The sequence below is a fragment of the Canis lupus genome, chromosome 34 (genome assembly GCF_003254725.2).
Source record: "Canis lupus dingo isolate Sandy chromosome 34, ASM325472v2, whole genome shotgun sequence".
In the NCBI taxonomy this organism is placed as follows: Eukaryota; Metazoa; Chordata; class Mammalia; order Carnivora; family Canidae; genus Canis; species Canis lupus.
This window is the reverse complement of record NC_064276.1, coordinates 3,882,830-3,905,289: the sequence shown is the minus strand read 5'-3', so window position 1 is coordinate 3,905,289 and position 22,460 is coordinate 3,882,830. Positions and strand designations below refer to the sequence as shown.

The 22,460-nt window shown below is 38.3% G+C and overlaps 1 protein-coding gene across 6 annotated transcripts in view; it reads left to right on the top strand.

Annotated features, from left to right (window-relative positions):
• Nucleotides 1-22,460, top strand: part of MARCHF6 (membrane associated ring-CH-type finger 6) — an 82,679-nt gene that overhangs the window by 26,414 nt on the left and 33,805 nt on the right. For all 6 annotated transcript variants that reach the window (XM_035710409.2, XM_025451462.3, XM_049105832.1 and 3 more), the window contains exons 5-12: nt 5,958-6,030; nt 10,291-10,459; nt 13,026-13,215; nt 14,610-14,671; nt 15,215-15,247; nt 16,301-16,352; nt 20,890-20,948; nt 22,152-22,232. In XM_035710409.2, the coding sequence (XP_035566302.1) occupies nt 5,958-6,030; nt 10,291-10,459; nt 13,026-13,215; nt 14,610-14,671; nt 15,215-15,247; nt 16,301-16,352; nt 20,890-20,948; nt 22,152-22,232 (719 nt within the window). The remainder of the gene's footprint in view (nt 1-5,957; nt 6,031-10,290; nt 10,460-13,025; nt 13,216-14,609; nt 14,672-15,214; nt 15,248-16,300; nt 16,353-20,889; nt 20,949-22,151; nt 22,233-22,460) is intronic.

Genomic DNA, 22,460 nt, shown 5'->3' with positions numbered 1-22,460 from the left:
TACACAGAGAGAGAGAGAGGCAGAGACACAGGCAGAGGGAGAAGCAGGCTCCATGCACCGGGAGCCCGACGTGGGATTAGATCCCGGTCTCCAGGATCGCGCCCTGGGCCAAAGGCAGGCGCCAAACCGCTGCGCCACCCAGGGATCCCTTCCCCTTCCCTTTTTAAAGGAACTCACATATCTGTCTGTAACAGTCCCGAGTAATTGAGAGGCTTATCTTTCAAGGTATAGGAGGTTTTCTGGGAGGTTGCTATACTAGCCTTTTTTGGGTTTTTGTTATTTTTAAAGATATGCAGAAGGGTAGATAGCATATAGTGCCAGACTATGTAGGTATGACTCTTCAGAGTTAAACATAAGTGGGATATTTAAATAAATATAATTAATAGCCTTGTGTCTCTTTAAAATAAAATACATCATTTATGAAGATGAAAGTCTTTGGGGATACATGGGATAGCAGAATTGGTTTTAAAAAGTGAAGTAGAGGGACGCCTGAGTGGCTTAGCATTTGAGCGTCTGCCTTTGGCTCAGGGGGTGATCCTGGAGTCCCAGGATTGAGTCCCACATCGGGCTTCCTGCATGGATCCTGCTTCTCCCTCTGCCTGTGTCTCTGCCTTTCTCTCTCTGTGTCTGTCATGAATAAATAAATAATATATATATATATATTTTTTTTTTAAAGATTTATTTTTTATTTATTTATGATAGACACAGAGAGAGAGAGAGAGGCAGAGACACAGGCAGAGGGAGAAGCAGGCTCCATGCCGGGAACCCCGATGCGGGACTCGATCCCGGGACTCCAGGATCGCGCCCTGGGCCAAAGGCAGGCATGAAACCGCTGAGCCACCCAGGGATCCCCAATAAATAAAATATTAAAAAAAAAAAAGTGAAGTAGTGAACTAGGAGATTGAGCCAAGGCTTCTCTAGAATGTAACTCAAAGATACAAGAAGTAGCAAGAATGAGGGGAAGAAAATCAGGAGATGAAGGCTGCATTCAGTTGTTTCAGTACCTGTCTAGTAAGTACTTTGACAAGGTTAATTTGACAAGGTGAAAGATCATGGACATGAGGAAGTGACAGGCATCTTTTCGATTGAAAGAGAACTGATCATGGTAAGAGACAGCCTCACAAACCGAAACACATTCTAGTTTCCCACAGCTGAATAAAATGGTGTATAGATGTTCCAATTGCAAATTATTCTACAAAGTAAAAATGAGACTGGTGTCAGACTTTAAAAATTAGCAGCTCTAAAATGCTAGAGGACAACAGAAACTTCAGCCTTTGACAACATCTCTGAACCTGAAATCTACCCATAAGTTATTCACAGAGGGACAATTTAATAAAGACATGTCAGTAGATGCAAGGACATGAAAAGTTTGTCATCTCTTAACTATTTATGAAAAAAGTGTTTGAGAATATACTTTACCAAAATGAGTGAGGAATCAGAAGCGTGAGCTACAACGAAAAAGAGACCGGTGCTTCCTACAGCTAACTAGCAATTATTTTAATCTACAATAATTGGTAATTTTTGGTAATAGCCTACAACTAAAATTCTAGATGATTTAAACATGGCAGAAACTCTGAGGAGAGGATAGAAATTTAAGAAATGAGAGCTTTTTATCTTATTTGTGAGGAGACTGTAGATACTCTAGACAGAGATGGGAAGATATAGGGTCACTCTGCATTAAAAATTATTGGGGTAACCAACTGGAGTCTAGAAATAGACGCACATCTCTATCATCACCTGATTCGCAACAAAGATGCCACGCTGTTCAGTGGAAGAAGAATCATACTTTCAATAAATAGTATCAACTAAATGGCCATATGGAGAAAAATGAACTATGTCATTATTTCACACCTGACACAAAAAATAATTGGAGATGGATCATAAGCCTGAATGTGGATGTTAAAACCACAAGATTTGGGCAGCCCCAGTGGTCCGGCGGTTTAGTGCCACCTACACATCTGTAGCCCGGGGGTGTGATCCTGGAAACCTGGGATCGAGTCCCACATCGGGCTCCCTGCATGGAGCCTGCTTCTCCCTCTGCCTGTGTCTCTGCCTTTCTCTCTGTGTGTCTGTCATGAGTGAATAAATAAAATCTTAAAGAAAAAAAAAAAAAAGATTTCTGTGCCTGGATGGCTCAGTCAGTTAAGCATCTGTCTCTTGATTTGGGCTCAGGTCATGATCTCAGGGTCGTGAGATTGAGCCCTGTGTCAGGCTCCACGCTCAGCATAGAGTCAGTTTGATATGCTTTCTTTCCCTCTCTCTCTGCCCCTTCCTTCACTCATGCTCTCTCACTCTCTCGGAATATAAAAATAAAATCTTTAAAAAAAAAATGTAGGAGACTAACCATAAAGGAAAATACTGAATACATTGGACTTAATTGAAATTGAGAACTTTTATTCATACTTCAATATCTTTAAGAGACAATGACCAGCCCCATAGAGTGAGAAGAGATTTGCGGTACACACATCAAAGGGCTTGTATCTAGAGTATATAGAGAACTCATAAAAATCAGAAAAAAGCAGACAACCCAAATAAAAAGTAGACAAAAGATTTGAACAAGTGTTTCTGGGAAGATCTAAATAGCTAGTAACACACAAAAAGCTGCTCAGCATCATTAGTCATCAGGGAAATACACAAGAAGATATTGTGAATCATGCTCAGCAGAATGGCTAAAATTAAAAAGTAAGACAGTGCTAAATGTTTCTTAGGATGTGGAGCATTTGGAACATGCTTACATTGATAGTGGGAGTATATATGGTATAACCACTTTGGAAAACTGTTTGGCAATATCTGCCAATGCTAAATATTTATAAATACCTTATGATCCAACAGTTCCAGTTCTAGGAATATAGCTGACAGAAACTACAGCCGTGTGTCCACTAAAAGATGTGTACTCAAGAATGATCACAGCAGCTAAGCTAATAGTTAAAAACTGGAACCAACCAAATACCTATCAACAACAGTAGAGTAGATACATTGTGTTTTTTCTGTACAATGGAATAGTACTTATTAGTGAGAAAAGAGCTCATTATTGTGACATGGAGTAACATGGGTGAATTTTACTTTGAGAAAAAGAAGTGAGGCACAGAAGAGTATGGATTGTATGATTGCATTTATGTGAAATTTTAAAGTAGACCAAATTGATCTGTCTATAGTAATAGAGATCAGAAGGGTGGTTACTTTTTGCTGGAGATACTGACTTGGTAGGGGATTGAGGAGCCTTCTAGGGAGCTAGAAATGCTGAATATTTTCATCTAGGTGGCAGTTTCCTGGACATGTACCTATTTAAAAATTCACCCGGACATATACTGAATGTTCATGTAAATTTTACTTTAATAAAACGTAAAAAAACTTCAAGGTAAGTACCAGAAGAATGGAAATGGGATTATGAGTTTTTATACTGAGGAGACAGAGTAGGACACAGCAAATATTTGGATGGTCCCAACAAAAGACAGGAAGGGAAATAAGAGAGGGAAGGGTAAGGTTGCAACTTCTATGATCATAAGAGTTTACACAGTTTTGTGCAGAGGAAGGTGGTTAACTATTTGAAATAAGTGCAAAGCAGCCCAGGTTAATGTGAGAGGGATGTTATTAGCAAATGCTGACAGAACTCAGGAACAGCTTTAATTAGCTAGATATTATTCAAGATAAAAAGCCTTAAATGGAGGGCAGCCCCGGTGGCGCAGCGGTTTAGCACTGCCTGCAGCCCAGGGTGTGATCCTGGAGACCCCGGATCGAGTCCCACGTCAGGCTCTCTGTATGATGTCTGCTTCTCCCTCTGCCTGTGTCTCTGCCTCTCTCTCTCTCTGTCTCTATGAATAAATAAATAAAATCTTAAAAAAAAAAAGCCTTAAATGGAGAAAAGCATTATATTTCATATTAGTAAAAGGCATAGTCTACTAAGAAAATAAAACTTAAGAACTTTTATGTACCAGAGAAGAGGACTTTGAAATATCTAAAGCCTTCAGAGTCAAGTGGAAGACTAACGCACCTCTCCAAAATCAGTAGATCAAATAATCAGAAGTTCAGTGGGGACTTTGAGGATGTTAAGTAATGTAGTTAACAAGCTGGCTATCGTTCTGATGTGTTTGTACGCACATACACTCACGCTCATAATTAAAATATTAAGTTCTATCACAAAAAACATAGTCTAACTTTTTTCTTTAAGTTAGTGGTATATTCTGATACCTTTCCGTGCGAGAACGTGTTGAGCTACCCTTTTTTTTTTTTCGCTACCTTAGTTTTTAATAGATGCAGAGCACTGCGGGAAAGAGACCTGTAATTCATGATCTGTTTTCCTGTTTACAGCCATTTAGTTTGTTGTCAGTTTTACTTTGTTACAAGCATACTTGCTTTGAATATTTTATACATATATGTAAGTAATTTCTGTTATAGAAATTTTTTCCTACTTTTTCCATTTTGATTTGGCTTTTGAAAACAGCCATTGAGGGGCACCTGGGTGGCTCAGTTGTTGAGCGTCTGCATTCAGCTCAGGTCCTGATCCTGGGGTCCTGGGATTGAGTCCCATGTCAGGCTCCCCATGGGGATCCTGCTTCTCCTCTGCCTGTGTTCTTGTGTTCTGCCCACCCCCCAACCCTGTCTCTCATGAATAAATAAATAAAATCTTTAAAAAGACAGCCATTAAAAAAAATAAAAATAAAAAAATAAAAAATAAAAAGACAGCCATTGAAGCCACTGAAAATTTCTGATACAAGGCTATTGGGAATGCTTAAATTAATATACAAGTTCTGGTTAGAAAGAACACCTAATATACAAGTTCTGGTTAGAAAGAACATCTCAGCTGTCTCCTCTTGGGCTCTGTTTCTCTTTCTTGCCTTTCTAAGAGGATAAGGAGATGGCTGTGCATTCACCCACACTTGATCTATTTTTCCCTCTGTGGCCAGATTTAAGATTTTTTTTTTGAGGACCCTTGAATCTCTGTTTTTAAAGAATTGGCTATTAGTTTGCTATTAGTTTGCTATTCATGTTATTGGAGCATTTACTCTTCTGAAAAGTCCTCTTAATTTCAAATTGTATACTCCCAGAACTGAAATCTTTTATTTTCATGAGCAAACTCAGTGAATTCTAGAATTCTTGGTTAAAAAAATTCTCCATATTATAATTTAGTGATCTTTACCATATATTTCTTTTTTATTTTTTTTAAAGATTTAATTTATTTATTTATGAGAGAGAGAGGCAGAGACACAGGCAGAGGGAGAAGCAGACCCCATGTAGGGAGCCCAATATGGGACTCGATCCTGGGTCTCCGGGATCACGGCTTGGGCTGAAGGCAGCGCTAAACTGCTGAGCTACCCAGGCTGCCCCTATATTTCTTTTTTAAATATCTAAGCTCACTTTGAGGGGCTCCTCTGGCAATCCCCCGGTGCCAGGGCTTGTGCCTGAACCTTTTCCCATGCAGCCACTAGGCAGCTTTTTAACCATTCTGGAGCCCTTTCCCAAAACGTGGACCAAATGGAGACAATAAAGCTTTTTGCAGCAAAAAAAAAAATAATAATAAATATCTAAGCTCATTCAATAAATAAGTCAGTCTATAGAGAATCTAAGGTTTCTCTATTAGCTTGTAACTTGCTCTTTACTGTTTTTTATGCTTAACCATGTTGGGTTTTTTCTTTTCTTTTTTAAGATTTATTATTTTAGAAAGAGAGCAAGGGGAGGGGCATAAAAGGAGGATCTTCTAGCCGACTCCTCGCTGAATGTGGAGCCCAACAGGGGGCTTGATCTCACACCCTGAGATCATGACCTGAGCTGAAAACTTAGTTGGCTGCTTAACCAACTGAGCCACCTAGGCACCCCAGTTATTTTTAATGTAATAGTTTAAGATAGCCTTGCAAAGACTAAATATTTCAGTGGCTTTCCACTTTACCTCTGTTTAATTGAGTGCTTGTCTGAGTTCATGATGTGTGTTGTAACTGTTTACCATCCTGCACTTTTGGTAGGCCGTATCTACAAGTGCTTGTTTACTGGCTCCGTGAGCTCACTACTGACACTGCCACTGGACATGCTGTCCACGTGAGTACTGAACCTCGTGAAGCTTGAAGGCTGCACAGCATAGCCTAGTGCTTGTTTTTCCTGCACATTTTTACTTTTGTTGTAATTTGAAAGTCCTTTTGTTCCAAGAACAAAGAGAATTTATGTCTCTTAGTCTGACAGTCATAGCTACAGTAAAAGTCGCTGACACATGTACATGTTTGTTTTAAAGCATACCTGTTTTAAAGGACTGTTTTGTAAGGGTGGGGCAGTCTGTTAAATAGGCTGCTGTGCAGTGTGAGATATGCACTATCATGTCAATTTAAGCATGTATTTTTAACAACGTAGTCATTTGAATACAAATTTAGTTTTTAAATGTTTCTTGTGATTATTAGAATATGGACTCTAAAAACTTGTTTACTATCATTGTTTTATTGTGCCTTAATTTGACATTAAGCATTGTAATTGTGTTTTCTTGGAAAAGATGTGTTTTCATTACTGATATCAGAACTAGAATTGCTGTAAATGATTAATTATATCAAGATAATGAGAGTATTAAGCGTACCAATAATTGCACCTGTATTTGCTAAATCTTCTTTTGTACCCGACTGACCTTAGTTTTTGATCCCTGTGACAGTAAAGACAAAGAACAATATAAAATTCTCCTATAGAAGTATTCAAAGTATATTACTATCAAAATAAGCCACAAAGCAATAGAAGAGAGTAGGAGAGCATGCTGTTATTTCTGATAGAAAAGAAATTAAGGGGTTTTAAAAAAAATCTCTTGCATCTGCATCATTATTTTTAATCATTATTTTAATCTAATCATTAGATGTGTCTGTGACTTGGTTTTTCTACTTGCTGGTTGCACCTTTTTGGGATAGAACAGACGGGTTATTTCATTTCTGTCTGTGTCATTGACAGTATAGGGAATACTTGATGAAAGGTTTGCAGCTTGAACTCATTTACATTAGAATTATTTATTGTTTTCACTATTGAAGAACAGTTTTATAAAATAATGTTTAGAAGTAGACAGGGGCTTTGAAATAGGGTGCTCTTAGCTGTGGCCATAAAAAGGAGAAACCGTAATTTAACACACTAGTGTGAGAAGATAACCCTTTGTATAAAAATATAGGCCTTTTGTAAAGTGATGTAGTAGAAACAACAGGACAGCGTTCCCATTTCTGGACATCAAATTTTTCTCTCAGCCATCCGGAACAGGGTTTCAGTATAGAAGTTTAAGAAGTTTGTCTTAAATGCTCATCTGCCATTCACTATGTCTTTGTGTATATGACATCATTCACCTCTGGCTTGCCTTTAAGGATTGTATACACTGCAAAGATGCATATTGGAAATAGCGAGAGAAGTCCAATAAAAGTAAGGGGTGATTACTAAGAGCAATGGAAGCTTTATTTTAATATGTATAAGCTAATAAAAGAATCATTTCACATAGGTTAGCCTTGTTCCATTTAATTTGGGCTAAAATTCTGTAAACCATTGTAGTTAATGAGTGTGCGTGGTAGCAGCCAGTCACTACTCAATTGTTTAGAAAAGGTGACTTGAGTTCCTATCTGTGCAGTTTAATGAAGCAAATAGACATTATTTCTCTAATGGTTTCTGTCTTAAATGGTTGAATATATTAATATTTATCAAAGCCTAAATTGGTAGGCTTTGGATATATGAAAAATAGGTGTTTGTGGAAGCCATGTCAGTGAAAATACCAGACAAACAAGGTGTAGTATTCCACTTACCTACTACCTTTACTTCTTGTTGGTAGAACTATTGAACATCTGGTTGTTGGGCAGGTGTGATCACTTAGATAATACAATGGGGTAGTTGGTTGTTACAGAAGGAACCCTAGCATTGGAATACAGTTTCTGATTCTGCAGGTTCTTTGCTGACTTTGGCCAAATTTCTGAACCCGTTTCCTCTATAAAGTGAGGAAGATCATGCCTCAGGGATAGGCTATTCAAAGATTAAATTCACATATATATTTAAAAGTTATGTGTGTGAATTTTGAGTATTGGCTTAAAATATAGCAGAATTATCACTGAAGCTCAGAGCTGTTGCTTGCCTTATGTTGGCAAGTTCCCCTTTTCTTTATAACCTGATTGGTTAGTGGGCACCAGAATTGCTTTCTTGAGACCACTGATTGACCCAGGAGGAACACTAGAGGCATGGCTGGGGATAGTCAAAAGGCATTGTAAATGTAGTTTGGTTTTGTAATCCCATGCTGCCTTTTACAATTCGAAGAATTGAGCCAGTTTTCCTGAAAGCATTTTTAACTAAACTCCTTTTTTTTCTTTTTTAAATGAGCTGTGTTTTATTTTCTCTGTAGTATTAATTTTATTTCTGAAATTTTACTTTAAATTTCTTAATATCATAGCAGCTGCTTACATATTTTGTAATTCAGTTCTTCAGATCATCCCCAGGTACAATATATCAGTTAATTATTGTTTCAAAACATGCTGTCCCTGAAACTTACTGGCTGAAAACTACAGTAATTTTATTTGCTCATAATTCTGGGAGTCAGCTGATCAGTTCATCTGTGGGGCTTTCTTCAGTTACTCATGTGTTTTACTCTGGGGTTAGTTGGTCTAAGATAGCTCCAGCTGGTACCTTGGTTCTCCTCCATGTGGCCTCTCAGCTTGCAGGAAGCCAGCAGGTCACAGAGCAGCATTCTAAAAGGGTGAAAGTAGAAGCTCACAAGCTCTCTTCTAGGCTCTAAACTCAGGCAGCCTCACCTTGGTTCAGATAGTTCACAGAACCAGCCTAGATTCTAGGTATGAGGGAAAAGAACTCTACAAAGTGTCGCTGTTTAAAATTGACATCAAGGCAGGCCCCCCCCCCCCCTTAGCGGTTTAGCGCCACCTTCAGCCCAAGGTGTGATCCTGGGGACCCAGGATGGAGTCCCATGTCAGTCTCCCAGCATGGAGCCTGCTTCTGTCTCCTTTCTCTCTCTCTCTGTATCTCAAATAAATAAATAAATAAATAAATAAATAAATTAATTAATTAAAATAAAATAAATAATTTTAAAAATTGGCATCAAATAGTTGTTATTCCTATTGCTGATGATAAGTACAGAGTAGAGAAGTGGATGTTTTAGTCTAAGTTATCAAAGTTTTAATAATCCTGAGGGTTCCTCTTTTGATTAGGTTATATTCCAGGGCATTTCTGTGGGCCACATCAATTCATTAAATTTGGAGCCAGTAGGCTGAGGTCTCTCAAATGGACTCTTCCTCAGATTTTCCATAGAGGAAAAAGTCATTACATTATGATAAAGGATTTTCCTAAGGCCACCAAGATTCATAGTTATCCTTGAATTATTCTTGTATCAGGCATAGACGAGGGAGCGACAAACCCCTTGAGATGAAAAGAACAAAGAGGTCTTTGGTATTATCATACTACATGTATCATTAACATAATTTGTGTGAGTTTATTGAGAAACTAGTAACATACTTATGGTATATTTGCAGTTAGCATAAAAATTTATTCTGCTTTCTAAGTGGTAGATAATTTAAAGTGTATTACAGACTTTGTCTTACACATTGCATGCTGAGTATATCTCAGGTTGCTTTCTTTACATTGACATTAGGCCTTTCGGGGGTGCTTCTCTCCTTTTCTGATTTGCTGATTATCTTCATTTGTATGAGTATCAGCTAACCAAGTTTGTTAAACTTGTGTGTAAAATAAGGATAAGGAAGTTCGGGATCCCTGGGTGGCGCAGCGGTTTGGCGCCTGCCTTTGGCCCAGGGCGCGATCCTGGAGACCCGGGATCGAATCCCACATCAGGCTCCCGGTGCATGGAGCCTGCTTCTCCCTCTGCCTGTGTTTCTGCCTCTCTCTCTCTCTCTCTCTGTGACTATCATAAAAAAAAAAAAAAAAGGATAAGGAAGTTCTTAGTATGGGTTGGATTGCAATCAGTAGATTGCATACATACTTGGTCTTTGTCAGGTGTTTGACTGCTTATGGTTTTTGGTTTTTTCCTGCCTCTTTCTAAGCCATGTTCAAAGAGTGGCTAGGTAGCTAATTTCTACGTAATTCTGATGTTAGTTTTCACTTATTATAATACAAATACATATGACACAAATATATAAATAAATATATTTGGCTAGCTTATTATAAGGTAGATAGAATTTCACCATTCAGAAATAATTCTGAGAAACTGATTTTTACCTAGAAAATTAATACTTATTTTTCTGGCTGTTGTTTCTGACATTTTAGTGTAAGATGAAATGTTACCTTTGGTTTCTCAAGTTTAAGCATTCTTTGGAGTAATTCTTTATAATTTTTTTTTAATAGGGACAATTTATTGGCGGATTGTTTGCAGGGTTGTTTTGTGGTAACATGCACACTGTGTGCATTCATCAGCCTCGTGTGGTTGCGAGAGCAGATAGTCCATGGGGGAGCACCGATTTGGTTGGAGCATGCTGCTCCACCCTTCAATGCTGCTGGGCACCACCAAAATGAGGTAACTCCCTCCATCTCCAAATTGATTCTCTTTGCATAGGACGTGGGAATTATTGTCATTCTCTAAGATTTAAACCTTTGACTCCTCTGCCCCTCATTGCAAAGCAGGACACTGAAAAGGTTTGGGAGAAGATTAAGGGAGATGCAAAAAATCCGAAGAAGGCTACGTTGACTTTGCTTCTTAATTTTCTAGCGAGATTGGGAACAGTGTTAGGGGGGTGTACTGAGTGCTCTTTTATTCCCTTTGCCTGGGTTTACTACTGTCATGGAAGTTAACTTACAAACTTCCTGGCTATGATGCTGACATGCTGTGTGACATTGAGGAGGCTACTTACTCTCTTGGTTCATCAGTTTCTTCTTATGTGAAATGCCCTGTGCTTGTTGCTCCCAATGGCAATGTTACCAAAAGAAAAATTAGAACACTGTTAAACAATCTCACAAAGTTTCACTTTTTCTTTATGAGAGATAACATGCTTATGTTAGATGCAGGAGCATTTGCTAGACATGTTAAGAGAAAGAGAGTAAGATAAATGATTTTTAGACTCTTGCTTGCTGAGCAATTATGGGGCTGAAAATGTCAAAATATTAGCTATACAAAAACTATTTGTTTCATAACCTTTTATTATGAAAAATTGATGCTAAGATACTCAAAATGATAATTAACTTAATTTTTCATTGAAGGACCTGCTGTGTGTCAGTGTATAGGTTGATTTCATCAACCTCTGCCATACTGTTTTCTCTACACAATTAAGAGTGTAACTTCTCCTTAGCAAATCACACATGCAAGAAATGAAACTAGAAAGAAAAGACACTTCTTACCTAGTGTTAGTATTTTTGTTATTGTACCTCATATATAATTTTTAAAGATTTTATTTATTTGACAGAAAGCATAGGCAAGGGAAGGGACAGGCAGAGGGAAAGGGAGAAGCAGGCTCCCCATCAAGCAGGGAGCCCCCTGTAGGGCTCCATCCCAGGATGTTAGGATCATGACCTGAGCTGAAGGCAGATGCTTAACCAACTGAGCCACCCAGGTGCCCCTGTACCTCATATTTTGAAACATTTAATGCAGTTGCTCTTTTAGAATCTTCAACTATAACTGTGTCTTTGCATTTGGTAGGTAGCAGAACTCAGTGAGAGCCAGAGGAGGTGCATGTGGGAACTGACAAAGTCCATATGGACAGGTTTACCTACTGAATAGGAATTAGAAACTTTCTCAAGTGTTTAACTGATAACTGAGAATTAAGTTACTTACCTGTATGGGTGTAAACATATAGGTATATAAGTAAATATATGTTTATCCCTGAGGCATTCAGTTAAGGTAGGAGATGCCTTATAAAGAAGAATTATGGCCCTTTTCTAGAGTTGGTTGTGGGGTTTGAATCTCATCAGGAGTTTCCCCCACCCCCAGGTCCCCCGCCAAGGGGGCACCTGTGCTAGAGTCTCAGTTCTCTTTTCCTAGAGTTAAAGAATGGAGACTAAATGGTACCAAAGACATAAAGAAATAGAGAAGTCCAGAATGATCAAATAAAGTCACCACCAAACGAGATGATGGCTGAGGAGCCAGAGGTCATCCTAAGAATGGCGCCCAGGTCCAGGTTCCACAAGAGCCTCCTGGCCTCTACCAGATAGCCTTGCCGAAGACTGTTGAAGACCTTGGGATTATTCCATGCAGGAATCCAACCAGCCCTGCAGCCTCCAGGCACAGGTTGATGCTGGGCCCAAGGATGTCCTCAGACCTTTATAGGAGCTTGCTGGACAGTAGCTGAAACCCACTGTTCACATAGTCAGGAGCAGATTGTGGAGATGCTGGTGCAGAAGTAATTCCAGGTTGTCTTGCCTGAGGAGCTCAGAGCTCAGGTGCAGAGACATCAGCCTGGGGTTGGACTCACTGGCTGAGTGCTGCTCCGGTCTTGCTCTTCTTGCATGTGAAAAATAACCAGAGTTTTCTTTTTTGCAAGATCCAACAGCAGTCATGGGGAATCTGAGCCTTGGTTTATCTTGGAGTTTTGTCTGACTAGTTGTAATAATAAATCAAAACTCCTGTCTGGACCTCTTTTTGGCTGAGGCAGCTCTGTTTCCTGAAACTGAACTCCAGAAGGAGTTTCTCTGCTCTGTTGTTAAGACAGACAGCCTGCTGCTTGTTCTTACTCTGTTGAATGCCTCCTTTTTTGCACTTTGTGACATGTTTTAATACATTGTTTTTATGTATACAAAGAGGTAATGGCTTTAACTTTCTAAATTCTTGATTCTTGCTCTGCTGGCTTGAATAGAAACTTGTGTAACCCCACCAATAACTGGTTTCAGATGTGCCTGAAGTGTCAGACCCATTTTCTGTAATACTTTGTGAAATACCTGAATTATACTAAATGAATATACATGCTGTGAAGTGAGTTTGTTTATGTTCTTACATGCTGAGTTGATCCGGAGAAAAGATGACTTGAGGGGTATTTTTTGGAATTTTAATAGTTTGTGTGCTAGTTTTGTTTTTTAACAGGGGGAGTGTGATTTGGAAATAGAATGAAACTGAGACAAGTTAGCTGAATTTCAGGGCTTTGCTGTCATTTTAGGCTCCTGCAGGAGGAAATGGTGCTGAAAATGTTGCCCCTGACCAGCCTGCTAACCCACCAGCTGAGAACGCGGTGGTGGGAGAAAACCCCGATGCTCAGGATGAGCAGGCAGAAGAGGAGGAGGAGGACAACGAGGAGGAGGATGACGCGGGCGGGGAGGATGCCGCTGATGCCAACAACGGGGCCCAGGGTAATGGCTGCTGGCCCATCCTTACACTTCCTTCCCAACCATGAGTCCTCATGACCATGAGTCCATTTCCAGCTTTCCTTGAGGAGAAGAACTGGGAGTTTTAGAAATTTTATGGGTTCGGAGTTTTATTTCTAACCTGTTTTTACTTTATTTTGGCAGATTAGCATTAATGGATATACATATGTATTAATTTTTTTTCTGTGAAGCAGGGCACATTTTGTGTTGTAAAATCCTACTCGGGACTTTTATAAGATGGTTAGGAAGAAGTTCTTTGTCATAGACCATAATTTTTTTTAAAGGAATTTGATACAGATTTATTTTATTCCGTCCCATTTCTCTTGAGTCAAGATAACTTTCAATATCCAAGAAGAATTCTTGAAGGGTATACTGCAGGTCAGAGGATATCAAGGAACCATTTTCTCATTTTCTAGTGGTATAACTCCAGAATGCTAAAGGAAATCCCAGACCATGCTTGCCTGTCAGCTGGCAATAGCTCACCATCTCCACTTCTCTCCTCTCACCCCAGAGTTTTCCTGTCAAGCACTGCACGGCTTCCAGGTCCACTGGACATTGCTGGTGTCTGAGTGTCTCCTGGGTGCCAGGCACTCAGGTCCTTGCCTTCATGGAGTTCTGGTCTAGTGAAGGAGCAGGAATAAATATGTTGTTACACAGTGTGGTAAATGTGCAGGTTGCTCTGAGGATGCTGTTGGGAGAGCCTATTTTAAATAAGATTCTCCAGGTATCGCAGAGTCAGTGATATTTGAGGTGAGACACAAAGGATGAGAAGAAACAAGTTGTGTAATGGGAGCAAGGGACCTTTGTAGGGAGCAGTGAATCTATGTTCAGAAGCTACAAGAAGCCAGCCTGCTGCCACCCTGGTGCGGCCATCATTCCTTCACTTCATCTCACACAATAGCTCCTAAGTAGCTTCTTCCACTTGTGCTCCGCATAGTGTTCATAGTACTCTACTGCCTTTAAAATCTGGCAGTGGTTTTTCTGTTATACTAAAGAACAAACAAAATCCAGGTTTTACCTTCCCCCTTGTATGATTTGATCCCTGTCTGCCTTTCATACCATATCTTATACACCCCCCACCCCCTGAGAATTCTTGTCGCCTGGCTTCCTCGGTTTTCTCAAATTTTCCAGATTCATTCCTGATTCAGTGTAGTTAAGTTCCTCTTTCACATAATCCTATTTATTTTCTTCTAGCACTTAACCACAACCTAGAATCATCTTATATGTGTCTGTTATATTTATATATATGTGTTATTACCTAACAAGCAGATGTGGTGTAGCTTCTCATCAACAGCTTACAAAACACTAAATTAAGAGAATATGTTTTATTATTTATGGTTCAGGTTTCATCAGTAATCTTTCAACTATTATATTTCCAGATGACATGAACTGGAATGCTTTAGAGTGGGACCGAGCTGCAGAAGAGCTTACATGGGAAAGAGTAAGATTCTTTCTATCATGCATTCTAGTGCCTTAACTTTAAACTATGTTGAAGTTGGGCATATATAGATGCATATGCTAAGTTTGTAGCTACATTAGATGGAAGCTGCCGTAGAACTTTAATTTCTAGAGAAATGTGATGTTTATGGTGAAAATATTAAAAATATTGTAATCTATTGCTATTTTTCTATTTCCTGGCCTTTAATACAAAAAAGATTATGGACTTCCATAAAATGAAGTAACAATTTAAATTGTATTATTCTGACACTGCAGTTGATATATCATGAAATCTTGACTGACTCCATATCTAATGTAAGAATTAAACCCAAGATGGAATTATGTTGACTTTATAATCATATGATTTGGAATAAAAAGAGGCCCAAATATAAAACTAATATTTTTTACTCTCTAAAAATGATAAGCTGTATTGGAAAATAGTGGGGAAGGATTATGTTTAAATCTAATTGAAAATGAGCCTTTTTTCTAAATAGAATAAAAAAATCCTGTTGCATCTTGAATTTATGCATATTGTTATTTATTTTAGATGCTGGGACTTGATGGATCACTCGTTTTTCTAGTAAGTGAAGCTAATATTTTTTAATATAGTTGTGACTTAATTATCAATGATTCAGCAACTTTAAATTTACAGTAGTATGTGCTGGCTTTTTATACTAAAGGTCAACATGCTTTTAGACTTTTGATTACTTGATGTATTGAAGAAAGTCTTTTTTGCAGTGAAAATATTGGCAAAGGACAAAGGTAAAAAGGTCATTATTAAATACTTGATTTTTAGAAAAGAAAATGAAATAGAGAATTTAATGGTAGTTAAGAAGAACTTGGTCTTCTTTTAAACCTCGCACTGTATTAATCAATTCCTGAACTGGCAAAAATAGAGCAACTTTGCAGCAAACTTTCCAGTTTCATGTTAGGTTTCCACTGTTTGCCGAACCCTGCCTATCCTTACCTTATTAGTAAGGAGTACAACTCAAAGAGAAGGAATAATTCTTTAAAGAACCTGGTCTTTAGGAGAAGTAATGCTCTTTTCTGGGTTCTGTAATACAAAATCACTTGGGATTTTTAAGTGGCTTTGGGTTTCAAGATGACTAGCTATGGGTACTGACTGAAACAGTAATGTCACATAGCAGTCCTCTTGGAGGAGGTGATAAGACATTATCGAGAAGCGGATGAACGGCCAGAAAACCAGAGTGCCATAGACAGAAAAGGGACTGAGGAAGAAAAGCAACCTTACAGAAGCCATAAGAACAAAATGGACACTGGAAAGAAGCACTGTGTGATATACATTGATGTGAAAGTTTAGAATTAATGGGATTTTCAAATTTTCCTCCATTTGGAATTTTTCAGTATCATTTGATTTAAATGAAATCAGGCTATTATTTATGAGAATCTGTGTAGTTTGTAATGGCTTACTAATTTCTGAAGAGGAAATGTTTATGGATTTTTTTTTCCTGCATGTGACATTATGAACTTGAGTTTTATTAGGCTTAGTTTTTTGAGCTATCTAATGAAAAATGAAAAGTTACATGTAATGAAATCTCAACATTATGGGGTGAAAATTTCAGTCTCCTAAGTGGAGTAGTCCATATGTTTTATTAATGCTCTTTTCCTTTAGGAGCATGTCTTCTGGGTGGTGTCTTTAAACACATTGTTCATTCTTGTTTTTGGTAAGTGGCGTTTATGCTGTTATTTAAGATACTGTGATAGGAGTTTAGTTTTCTGGGAGCCTCGTTAGAGCGTTTTATTTTTGTTTGTAAGCACTGGAATACATGAAACAGTTTTAGATAGTCATTCTGTACAGGAAGACGCCAGGTATACAAATACTTTTCTTTCCTAAGCAACGTGAACTACAGTTACTTACCGTCTCTGCTTCTTTTGGGCATTTCCATCTCTTTTCATAGAAGTTGATTTTAGACTGACTTGAGATATGCAGCAGCTTGTCTCTGGAACTGATTTTGTGCTGATTATCTGTGTGTTCTTCCCTTTGACAGAAGATCTTGTTTCTTCTCTCAGAATCCTGCCCAAGACCTTACCAGAGACCCTGGCTTGGGAGCTGTCACTAGAGATGAATATAGTCTTGAGAGAGTAGACCTCTCCCAAGTGGTGTGAAAGCCCTATAGAACCAGATTCCAGTAAACACAAAGTTACTTCTAAACACTTTTCCAACCGCAGCTGTGAGAATTTTGTGACCAAGCATGAGTCCCTTTTTTTGGGAGTAATGGAGAAAGGAAGAGAGGGTGACAGGTTTTTCTGCTTTGAGAAAGATAAAAGAAAATGAAGCAAAACAATGCCTTAAAATTCAGTTCTTGCATCTCTCAAGGGATTGAAAGTGGAGTCTGATAGAGACAGGATCTTGTTAGATTGTGCTGTGATTTGTGTCTCTTAGAGGCACCTGGGCTCCAGATCACTCTATAGAGATGATCTTTGAGAAATTCCTTCTTGATGCAGGTGAGTTATCCCCCAATCCTGCCTAGGAGGTAGAATAAAGATTTCCCAAGTTTCTTCCGCTGAATCCTAAAGCAAGTATGCTTTGGATTGGGGACCATGTTGCAACACAGAAAGCAGTTGTCTTCAACAGGAAACTATGTAGTCAAGAAGATACTGAATTATATATAAATTTGAAGATGCGACAAATTAATTTCTCATATTCCCTATAAAATATGAACAAAGTTAATTTACAGATATCTTGTTCAAACATAATTGTCTTAAAAGTTCCAGTGATGCTTAATTTTTAGTAGCCATTTAAAATGGTGCAAATTAACAGGACACTCATTCTTTGTTTCCTTTTGCATAGGGGGGGTGAAACATAAAAATGCAGATTATTCTGCATACCTTTTTCTTTCTTTTTTTTTTTTTAAGCACTTGTTAGCATTTAATGAACCTCCCCCTATGTGGCTTCAAGCTACCAGAACGCAGGCTCCCCCCACACCCTTTATCTTCTCCTCAGCTCTTCTACTGAAGAATTTGGCCTTTACGATGACAGGCTGTTTTGGGTGCTTTCCCTTTCCCAAAACTTTGTAGTAGCCCGATCGCACCACATCGATAATAGGAGCAGCTCCAGTCTTGTTTTTGGTGGCATTTACCCGTGTCTGCTCACTGACTAAGGTCCATAGTTTATCAAGGTTGACAGTTGGGTTATTTTTCCATTTTGATAAGACAACAGTGCTACTTTGGTAGAAAAGATTTTCTCAACTTCCTTATCAAATGACTTTGTATATCTCAATGTGTTGCAGAAATGGAAAAATTTCCTGTAATTTTGAAAAGGATTTTATAGAATAAAACATAAAGTAACTTTCTTTGTTCATTTAAAAAAAAAAAAAAAAGGTTGACAGTTGGGCAGAAGCTCTGGTTCCTCTTTAAGTGGTAACGTCTCATACCGACTTTTCCAAAGTAACCTGGGTGATATTTGTCGAAGTTGATCCTGTGATGATGCATGCCACCAGCATTACCCTGGCCTCCTGGGTGCTTCCAGTGTTTGCCGATGCGGCTGTGGCCATGGCTCACGTGGCCCCGAAGTTTCCGGGTCTTCCCCAGTCTGGATGGCATGTTGGCGGCCCAGAGGAAAAAGGGCCATACCTTTTTCTTTATGTAGAACAATTGGTATATAGAGAGTGTGAAACTATTCTGATTCTTGGCCAAATTTTCTTTCAGAGAAAAATGATCTGTAGATTTAGTCTTTGTTCTTATAAGAAAACGTTAATGCTAAGTTAATGTTTGGAGGAAAGAGTCACCTTTAACATCTGAATTACAGTGGGGCACCTGGCTGGCTCAGTGGGAGGAGCATGCAAATCTTGATCTTCGGGTCAGGAATTTGAGCTTCATGTTGAGGGTAGAGATTTTGGGAAAAAAATGAACTTTAAGAAGTTTAAAAAAAAAACTTAAAAAAAAAACCACATGAATTGTAGAAAAGGTAACATATAAAACATATCTCATGGAAGTAAAATTTTTTTCTAATCCAACCTCCTCAGTTTATACTATAAAAAAATTGTTTTAGTAAATCTATGTGTATTATAATTCGGATCTTTTGAAATGAACCAAGTTTTCCTCTTTTTAGGAGTATATTTTCCCTTAAAGGTGAATGATCACTGGGATGAAGCACATCTTTCTTTCCTGCTTGGAGTGCTCTGCTGGAATTTTCTACCTGCAGTTTTGGACATTTGTCGTGTATTTTGCAGAATTAGAACCTTAAAATGCAACTATCTCCTTGTAGAAGGGAATGATACTGAGAAAGTGACCTTTGTCAGGTTTAATCCCATTCGGTAGTAAAATGGAATAGAGAGGTCAGGCAAAAGTTGGTCGAAACAGGCTTTTAATGGGACGCTGTTGTGTGAAGTTCCACAGCCCGCAGGGGAGGGAGAGAGCGGGGGAAGTCTCGCGGGAAGATAGGGGCAGGGTGGCATTTCAGTTACGACAAGGGTTACAGGTCTTTGTTTTTTTTTTTTTTTTTTTTTTTTTTTTTGGTTACAGGTCTTTGTAAGCTAAGTTAGGGTAGGGCAGCAAGGCAGCGTCTGCAGGAAAGATGGGGGTGGGGCGGCAAGGCGGCGTCATTGGGAGGTTGCTGGCCTGGGGTCGGCCGTTTTGAGGTTTTGAGGTTCTCAGTCTCGCCAGCCCAATAACCTTAATTTGGGATACTTATCTAGTGGTTGCTATGTAATGGGATAGAAATTGATTGTTAACAATTGGTGCCTCGGGCAAATATTTAGATATGTAAATAGAGTTGGAACTTGAAAATTTGCCTTTCCCAGGGGCCTGTTTGAGTCATCCTCAGAGTTGGGTGAAACAACAAAATAGGAAAAACTCTGCATATAGTTTTTTTTTTTTTAATTCCTTAAGAATTTCTTGTGCTTTATATTATAATACACATATTAGTAAAAAAATGTGTATATAACTTATAAATTCCAATATGTTGGGAATACTTGTTCAGAAAAATTTCTACCCATGGAATACTTAATTAAAAAGGTTCTGAGGCCAGATCCCTATAAATTCACTCTGACTTTTGTCTTAATGATTGGATCTCCTCCTTCCCTGAAAATCTATGCTACTTAATTAATTTTGCCATAAGGAAAATAATTCAATTTTATTAAGGAAAAAAATTTTATTAACATGACAAGAAGACTTGAAGAGACTATAAAAATTTTTACTATGAAAATTTTAAGAATAGTTTTTCATTTAACCATAGTATTATTGTCACACTGTACTAAATTAACAGATTTCAGTATTTCCTGACAATCCATCATATTAAAAATTCCTAGATTGGCTCCTTCAGTGTCATTTTACGGTTGGTTCATTTGAGGGAGGATACAAATAGGGGCTACATTACTTTTGGTTAAGTTCCTTTTTTTTTTTTTTTTAAGATTTTATTTATTTATTCATGAGAGACACACAGAGAGAGGCAGAGACATAGGCAGAGGGAGAAGCAGGCTCCCTGCTGGAAGCCCAATGCAGGACTCAGGACTTGATCCCTGGACTCCAAGATCACGCCATGCTGAGCTACCCAGGCGTGTCCCAAGTTTAAGTTCCTTTTGATCTAGGATATTCTTCTCTTTGCTCCCCTCATCCACCCCTACCCTAGTTTGTCATTGATTTGTTAAAGAGTGCTTTGGATTCTACATTTGTTCAGTTGCATCCTGTATGACGTCCACCACCTTGTTCCTTTGTCTCCATACTTCCTTTAAACTGGAACATCTAAGTAACATCTTAGGTAACCTGAACCTGTTTGTTCAGAAGAAGCAAGACAGGTGTGCAATTCTTTCCCTCCAGTTACCAGCTTTCAGGGTGTAAGGAATTGATGTGCTATTTTCATGGATGAGGGAAGTGTTTTTTCTTCTGCTTTTTTTTCTTTTGTGTTTCATTTTGTTTGTTTTGTTTGGCTTTCCCCTTTTTGAGTATTATGAACTTGTGGATTTGTAAAGCATTCAGTGTATTTCCATCAGTTTCTGTCATTCTTTGATGCTCATATCATCCTTTCTTTGGCGTGTAAGACCCTCTTCATGATGGTTCCTCTGTCCTTTTGCCATGAGCCTATTAGATCTTTGATATCTTTGTTGTTGTCTGGCTATAGGGAATGTCCTAGGCAGTACATTTTTGGCTCCAGTTCGGAATCTTCCATTTCTGAAAAAAGTCCTGGTTTCTTTTATTGTGGGTTGGTACTACGTTCATTGTTTTGGTTTTGAAGTTTTCATTTAATTTTTCTCCCCCTTTTAGCATTTTGCCCTTACCACATTGGTCATTTCTCCCTTGTTGGTTTGGGATTTGAAGAACATGTGAGTATAATACTTTTACAAACTTGCTTTCATTACTTGCCTCCAAATTGGGTATTTGTTGAATAAACGATAGTGTTGTAAAGAGTGCCTTCATTTCTCAGTTTGCCTTATGCAAAGGCATAGTTATGCAACATGATCTCATTATTTTTTTAAACTAACAGTGGCTCAAGACCTACGAGGTCATGTTGCTAGTTAAGAAAAACATGTTCTGAATCCTGTGTTGCACTATCTTCCTTCCTGTTGGGTGGGCCAAAGGCACACTATTGAAAGGTTTTCTTATAGGCTGATTTTTGACCCATTCCATTAACTTGTATGTTCCCTTCTTTCCCTTTTCTTCAACTTTTCCATAGTGAATTTAGAAAAGTAACAGTATACCAGTCAGCTAAAAAAAAAGGGTTGGTCTGTCTTGGAATGATAGGCTATACTGTTTTCTAAAGAATTTATTTTAATTTTGACATTCTGTTGTTTTTAAAGGTAGATAAATATTGGGATGTCAACTACAACTGTTTTCCAGGAGCCCCAGAAAGAACTAGTCTTTTAAGGAAGAACTAATATTTTTGGAATGTTCTGTTCAATTTATGTATGTGAATCCTGAAAGATCATTCTGAAGTGTTCTGAAAGAGCAAGGAGATGTGTTCCAATATTCAGTGCAGCTTTCAGTTCTTGCTGGTTGAACACAAAAACTTGAAAGGTTCAGATACATGCTTTGATAAATTTGAATTTCCAAACTACCAGCACTTGCTGTCTCAAATTCAGGAATCTAAAATATTTGTCACTGTCCAAACTTTTAATTTCTGTAAGTTGAAAATGGAACAGATTTGGAAAGCAAGGGAAACTTAAACAATCACTTCTGGGGGTAGGAGGTGAGGCTGAGTAGTACCTGGTGGGTGGGCTGCTCAGACAGTGCGCTGCTACTTTCATTGCTCAGCCCACAGTCCCTCTCAGGGGTAGAATAGAGTGCAGACTAGTGTAGTACAACTTTGGTTTTTATAAAATTTAATTTACTCTGATTTTATTTTGTTTGAGTAGAACACTAGTAGGAGAATCTGGTTTGCAGAGATGTCATTCAAGGGGGTTTTATAGTTTTCTGGTTGTAAGTTGCTGAAACAGTTCACTTTGAGTCTGTTCGTATTATTTACTACATTGTTAAACTGGGAGGTAGACCATATGGTAAAATTAAATTCTATTTATTTTTATTTCTAGGTCCAAGCATCTCATTTTGAAGGTCTAATCACAACCATAGTTGGGTATATACTTTTAGCAATAACACTGATAATTTGTCATGTATCCTTTAATGAACTAACATGGATGTTTGGTGATACTGTTATTCATACTAAAGAGTTGTTCCTGTTAAGGACAAATCTGTTTCTCTTCTGTCCTCTCAGTAAATGTTGTAGCTCTTTGTAGTGAGGATGAGGGCATACAAAGCATAAAATAAATTCTATCAAGTAATACATGTTGCCTATATAAGTACCTATTCCTTTGTACCTTTAAATACTCAATTTTTCCTTG